Below are 6,966 nucleotides of genomic sequence, written 5' to 3'. Positions count from 1 at the left end.
GCACACCTTGACTACAAAAAAATCCGCAACATTCATTTTCCGGTGCTTCTCCCGGTTGCAAATTCCAGCAAATGTTCCTCTAAAGTTTTGCGACATTTGTATCTTTTGGTCTATAAAAGTTAAGACGAGTGCTATAGTTGCAAACACGTGGCTCGGCTTGCGGTTGATCATGTTTTAATAATTGCAGTCAGTGGGGGTCACTGTAAACATGCATGGTTACTTTTGCTGGATCATGGGAAGAAAGTGGCGCACAAGGCCAAATTGAAGCAAATTTCTCCTACGGTTTTGGTTCAGCATGGTGCTTCAATCTCCATGGTTGCTCCACCTGTATTCCATGACGTTGTGCATCCGTATACTCAATTTATCACCTGTAATTTTCTTTTGGCTCTAATGAAAAATAATAGCTTTGTTAGCCTGTTTTTTTATCCTCAGCACATAAATTTTGTAGTTCGGCTTTGTATTTTCCATGGTTTTACTTAATATTTCTCTTTCAAAAAAAATTAGGTCATGAAGATGTACACATTAAATCACATATATAAGCTTGTAATCACGAAAATTTGTAGTCTCTAGTCTCTACAAGGTTTTGTTTTCAGTGGCGAGGTACCATGATGAGATGGATGTGTTCCAGAAACAGAAACCAAAAAAAACAAAAAAAAAAAAGGGAGGGAGGGGATTCTATTTGCAAAACTGAGACATTTTAAGATATTCTATTGTTAGGGTAGGGAATGCGATTTCTCTAACCGGTGCAGATTTCCCATTTTTATAAACTTAGGTTTATGACCAACAAAATTAATTTGAGGCTGCCATTGGTGGATGGTTTTGTGGGATCCGGATATGAAGGTGTGGTCATATGAATGGTCTAAGATCCTCAATTTCTCTCTCTCCTCTCTCTATAAATTGCATTGGAGAACTGTTTTGATCATTTATACACCTCCTTCTGCTGCTGCTGAGGAGGAGGAGGATTTCTGAAAACATGAGGAACTTCTCAAGCATTACCCTTTTCCTTCTTTCTTTTTTGGTTTTCTCCATGTTTCAGGAACCTACGTTTGCTGCGGAAAAGGCAAGCTTTCTCTTACACTTCTTCTTCTTCTCCTTCTCCTTCTTCTGGTATAATTCTCGTATATTTTACTAGCTCTCCTGTATACTGTTGGATATATTTGCATGCAGACTTATGTGGTATACTTGGGTTCCCATAAACATCAAGGTCGAGAAATCACACAAGTTGATATGGATCTAGCAGAGCAGTCTCACTATGAGTTTCTGGCAGATTATGTTGGAGGGTAAGACATGAAACTTTCTTAGGAACTCTTGTTAAATACTTTGTTCACGTACCACACTAACCCATTTCCCTTCTCCTTCCAAACACAGCCCCCAGAAGGCCGAAAAATGTCTTGTTTACTGCTACACAAAACATATCAATGGTTTTGCTGCATCCATGGATGAAGTCACAGCAGCTAAGATTGCAAGTAAGAAAGCACCATCATTCATCGTCTATTATTAATTAATATCAAAGGGTTGCACAGCTGGTAATGACTGACACCTCTTAGTGAAGAGGCTAGAGGTGATAATGTAATATCCCAACCCATATAAACTACCAGTTTCCAGAAAAAGAAAAAAAAAAAAAATCTGTTGTTAATTCTCTTTTACATTAAAGATGTTCATCGCTTCTCTCTGGTTAACGCAGAGCATCCCAACGTCATATCTGTCTTCCCCAATAGACCACTGAAATTACATACAACCCGGTCGTGGGAGTTTCTTGGTATGGAGAAAAATGGTGTTGCTCCTACTTGGTCGATCTGGGAGAAGGCCAGACACGGGGAGGGTATAATTATTGGGAACCTTGATGATGGTAAGTTTGCTATTCTTGCCTCCTTTTAAGTCTGGATCATGTCCTTGTACAAGACTGACATGGAAATACATCGTGAAGATAGAGTGGATTGCGTTGGCTGATTTCTAAATATTCTTGGACATCCTTGTACAAGAACCTGATCCTTATACATTCATTCTTTTCCCCTCAAAATAAATTATCCCATGTAGATATGCTAGATGATACAGCTTTTGAAAGTCGAAACCTTGAAAAAACAAATTGAGATTTAGGTTTCATTTTTGTTATTATACTCTTCCACATTATGTTCTGAACCTCTTTGATTCATATGTGTTAATTAATGTGTCTTGATGGTGAAAAAAGGTGTCTGGCCAGAGTCTAAGAGCTTCAGTGACGATGGGTATGGACCTGTTCCATCAAGGTGGAAAGGAAATTGCACAGATACTGTTCCTAATGGAGTTCGTTGCAACAGGTTTGAATCATCCCTTTCTTCTCCTTCCATTTTCCAAATTCTGATAATAAATGAAATGATGCAGGAAGTTGATTGGTGCCAAGAGCTTTAGCTCAGGGTACCAATCCGCCACTGGAGTAAGCTTCAACAACACTCGTGATACTGATGATGGTCATGGAACTCACACATTGTCGACAGCAGGTGGAAACATACTCCAAAATGCCAACCTCTTTGGATTAGCCAATGGCACAGCCAAAGGGGGATCACCAAGGGCACGTGTAGCCTCTTACAAGGTGTGTGGGAAGGACATTGGAGGTAATGGTGGGTGTTTCGATGCAGACGCCGTGGCCGCTTTTGATGCAGCTATCCATGATGGTGTGGACATTCTTAGCGTTTCTATGGGAAGTGACCCAAAAGATTACTTCAGTGATGCCTTGTCCATCGGCGCTTTCCATGCTGTTAGGAATGGAATCCTTGTAGTAATCTCAGCCGGAAATGAGGGTCCAGGCGCCGGCACTGTAACCAACAATTCTCCCTGGTTGTTAACGGTGGCTGCCAGCTCCATTGATCGTCAATTCTCGGCCTATGTCAACCTTGACAAGAATAATACATTCATTGGGCAAAGTCTCTCCTCGGTTTCCTTCCCCTTAGACAATAAGACGCACCCTCTAGTGACTGGAAGCAGTGCAAAAATGGTTGGAGCTGAAGACCAAGACAGCCAAAATTGCTTGACCGAGGCATTGGATCCAAAGTTACTAAAGGGGAAGATATTGGTGTGTACGCATGGTGGCATCTCAAATGTGGAGAAGGGAATACAAGCACTCGCAGCAGGGGCGGTGGGGCTAATAGTTGTCCATTTGGAAGGTGATATTATCCCTGAGCCCCATGTACTTCCTGCAATTCACTTGTCACGCACAGACGGTTTTGCGGTGTTCGATTACATAAAATCATCAAAACAACCAATGGCTTACATCTCGCCACCCACAACAAACGTGGATATCAAACCAGCACCTGTGATGGCTGGGTTCTCCTCTCAAGGACCCAACACTGTGACTCCCGAAATTCTCAAGCCAGACATCACTGCACCAGGAGCGAGCATCATTGCCTCCTTTACCGGAGCACTTGGGCCCTCTGAACTACCTTTCGAAAAAGATGCTAGACATGTTCCCTTCTCCATTATGTCAGGGACATCTATGTCATGCCCTCATGTTGCTGGTGTTGCAGGCCTCCTCAAGGCACTCAACCCCCAATGGAGCCCTGCCGCCATCAGATCGGCCATTATGACCACTGGTACGTAACTAATTAATCTTCTCTTCCTTAGATTCTTGTCTTTATGGCTGTGCTTGTAACTTCTATTGTCTATATGCAGCAAGTACAAGATCTAATGTGATGAAGCCTATAACGGATTCATCAAATACCAAAGCAACGCCATTCAACTATGGAGCTGGACATATTCAACCAAACCGTGCCATGGATCCTGGTTTGATCTATGACTTAACCCCCATTGATTACTTGAACTTCCTGTGTACAATTGGCTACAATGAAACTATGGTCAAACTATTCTCCGAGGCAAGACAATCTTATGCATGCCCGAAGCCCACTCTTAGTCTCCTAGACTTCAACTATCCATCTCTTACAGTACCAAACTTCAATGGCTCTGCCACTTTGACGAGAAGATTGAAGAATGTTGGCTCATCTCCAGTTACATACAAGCCCATTATCCGTCCTCCCCCAGGTTTTTCAGTCTCGGTGGAGCCACAAATCCTAACATTCGATTCAGTTGGACAAGAGAAGACATTCAAGCTAACCCTCAACAAGAATAACACTAACAAAGCGGAAGACTATATATTTGGAGAGCTTAAATGGACTGATGGTAATCACAAAGTTAAGAGTCAAATTGTGGTTAAGGAAGCTTAAACATAGTTTTTCATTTTGATTTTTTCTCTTCTTGGACTTGATAGAGACAAGAAGAGATCGCCAATCCACTGAGTAATGCACAACATAGGAAATCATTCTATTTCTTCTTTTTAGTCGGAAAGAAATAAATGAAGAGTCTATTTATCAACTCTTTTGTACATTGTCGCTTATTAAATAAAAATGACTTCTTACCGAAATTAAAATTGACATGTGAGCGGCTTATCTATACGGTAGAATCGTAGATGGCCCTCAACGTTTCAGTCTCAATTTATTGATATTTATCATACACACAACATAACTATTGTGGAAGTGTGGAACATATTTATACATAATATGGACACAAGTACTTTGTTTTACCAGTTTCACTTGTTTGGAGATTGGACAGAAATTTACCAAAAAACAATTTTGGTGAGATATTCTGGTAGGAATAAATCTATTATGCGCACCAAATTGGATATATCTTTGGGCTGTAAGTATGTATAAAATATTTCCACCAAAAATAAAAGGGTAATTTTCATCTAGACCCCCTGAGGTTTGGTCTATGTCATTTTTAGTTCAAAAAAACTGAAACTTTGCATCTGCCTCCTCTGTGCTAAAGAAAAAGTCAATTTAAGGACAAATTATCACTTCTATGACAAATTTGCCCTTATTCTTTCTTCTTCTTCTTCTTCTTCTTCTTCTTCTTTTTATTTTATTTTATTTTATTTATTTAAACAAAACATGAAAAATAAAAATGAAAAATAAAAATTCAAATTCAAATTCAAATCTTTGAACCAGAGAAATACGATTGTTAGCATTCGAAATCAAAAGAGTTGTTTAAGATCGAAACATCATGCCATTCGAAATCAAAAGAGTTGTTTAAGATCGAAACATCATGCCCTTGAACCTCGCGTCGAAGCTCTGCCACTTGAAGTTTTCTTAACCCTTCGAGCCATGGAATAATATCTTTATTATCGTCAGAAGTTTCAGATTTGTCTTCTCCGACACAGTCTTATCTTCGAGCCATGGAATCGCATCTTTCTTATCGTCGGACATTTCAGATTTGTCTTCTTATCATCTTTCGCCATGAACCGGTGTTTGAGGTCATGATATTCTATTTACAGTTCTGTGGTGTCAGAAGACGAAGAGAAGTGTTTCGGTTCTGTATTTCCATAGCCACAGAGTCCCAGCTATTGGTTCCATGACGGTTAATGGCACATGCCAACAACAGCTTCTCCTAAATCCCCAATGATTGCTTCACAACATCTTCGACTTTAGCCATGGTTTCTCATATCTGACGCTCCATCAACCTTTCTGCAATTCGTAGATAATTTTTTTTTTTTCAAAACTAGGGTTTTGTCCCTTTTTATTTCTCTTCGGATTTCTTCGTCACTTAATGAAAATTTACTTTTTTCAAATCCTTGAATCTTGTTTCCACTTACCTGAGTTTTCCAAAGTAGTCCGGTGAAGCAAGAGAGCTTTAAGCTAGGGATTCAAAGTTAAATGAGTTGAATGAAGAAACATTCAAGTGTTTGATGTTCTTAGACGGTTGCTTTGTGGTGTTTAGCTACATTTTTGAAGAACTGGATTTCGAGAATCACAAATGAATATTAACATAAATTTTTTTTTTTCATTTTTATTTCCTATGTTTTTGTTTAAATTAAAAAAAAAGGGTAAATTTGTCATGAAAGTGATAATTTGTCCTTAAATTGACTTTTTCTATAGTACAGGGGAGGCAGATGCAAAGTTTCAGATTTTTTGGACTAAAAATGACATAGACCAAACCTCAGGGGGTCCAGATGAAAATTACCCAAAATAAAAAGGACTTTTTTTTTTTCTGGGAAGAAAAGGGGAGCTTATATTAATAGAAATAGATAAAAATTACAAAATTTTACACTCTGACTTAGGGGTGTCAATTTTCAACCCAAACCGTTAAAACCGGACCGAACCAGCGATGTTATAGCGGAACCGGCCCGAACCGATCCTTAATGGGCCGTAATTGGGCTGAGGGTCCTCAGCCCGAACGGTTTCGGGCTGGCCCGTCAGCCCGTTAGTCTTTTACATAAATAAAATTAAAATATTAAATGTAATTTTTTTTTGTATTGTTTAAATGTAATTAATGATCCATGAATTTCGGTGTTTGAGACGTTGAGAATCGAGTTTGAGTAGTTGAGAGTTGTTAATACGTTTAACGGTTTAAGTTTTAAGTTTTAACTTTTTAATTTTCAAATTTCATTTAGTTTTATTATTTTAAAATTTAAAAGTTTTAATTGATAACTCTTGACTCTTAAGTCTTAATCTTAATTGTTAACTTTTGAATTTTCAAATTTCATTTTGTTTTATTATTTTAAAATATAAAAGTCTTAATTGATAACTCTTAACTCTTAATCGTTAACTTTTTAATTTTCAAATTTCATTTAGTTTTATTATTTTAAAATTTAAAAGTCTTAATTGACAACTCTTAACTCTTAAGTCTTTACCAAAAAAAAAAACTCTTAAGTGGTTTGGATCAAGCTAATGCCATCACTTGTCGTTGGATCTACTTGGAGTCTTCATCCTCTATCTTTTGTAGTTTTGTGTGTGAGAAACTAGGATTTGGAGTTGAGGAAAAAATTAAATTAAATTTCAATATTGATTTTTAATTTAGTCCAAACCATTAGTCAAACCGAATCCAAACCATTAGGCCAAACCGTTAGTCAACCCGAACCCAAACCGCACCAAACCGAAACCGTTATCTTTTAAATGGGCTGGTTTGGGCTGGGGGTTTTTCAGCCCGAAACCGTTAGGCCCGGCC

General features: G+C 38.4%; 1 protein-coding gene across 1 annotated transcript; it reads left to right on the top strand.

Moving 5' to 3' along the window:
• Window positions 1-973: 973 nt before the first annotated feature.
• On the top strand, window positions 974-4,193 carry LOC149003853 (subtilisin-like protease SBT5.4). Its single transcript, XM_089169337.1, has 7 exons — window positions 974-1,060; window positions 1,168-1,280; window positions 1,369-1,466; window positions 1,685-1,849; window positions 2,189-2,297; window positions 2,362-3,566; window positions 3,646-4,193. The coding sequence occupies exons 1-7, from the start codon at window positions 974-976 to the stop codon at window positions 4,191-4,193; spliced, it is 2,325 nt and encodes a 774-aa protein (XP_089025463.1).
• The last annotated feature ends 2,773 nt before the right edge of the window (window positions 4,194-6,966 follow it).

Source organism: Hakea prostrata, chromosome 9, assembly GCF_041222555.1.
Source record: "Hakea prostrata isolate BN-2017 chromosome 9, UWA_Hpros_2, whole genome shotgun sequence".
NCBI classification, from domain to species: Eukaryota; Viridiplantae; Streptophyta; class Magnoliopsida; order Proteales; family Proteaceae; genus Hakea; species Hakea prostrata.
This window is presented reverse-complemented; position numbering and strand designations above follow the sequence as displayed.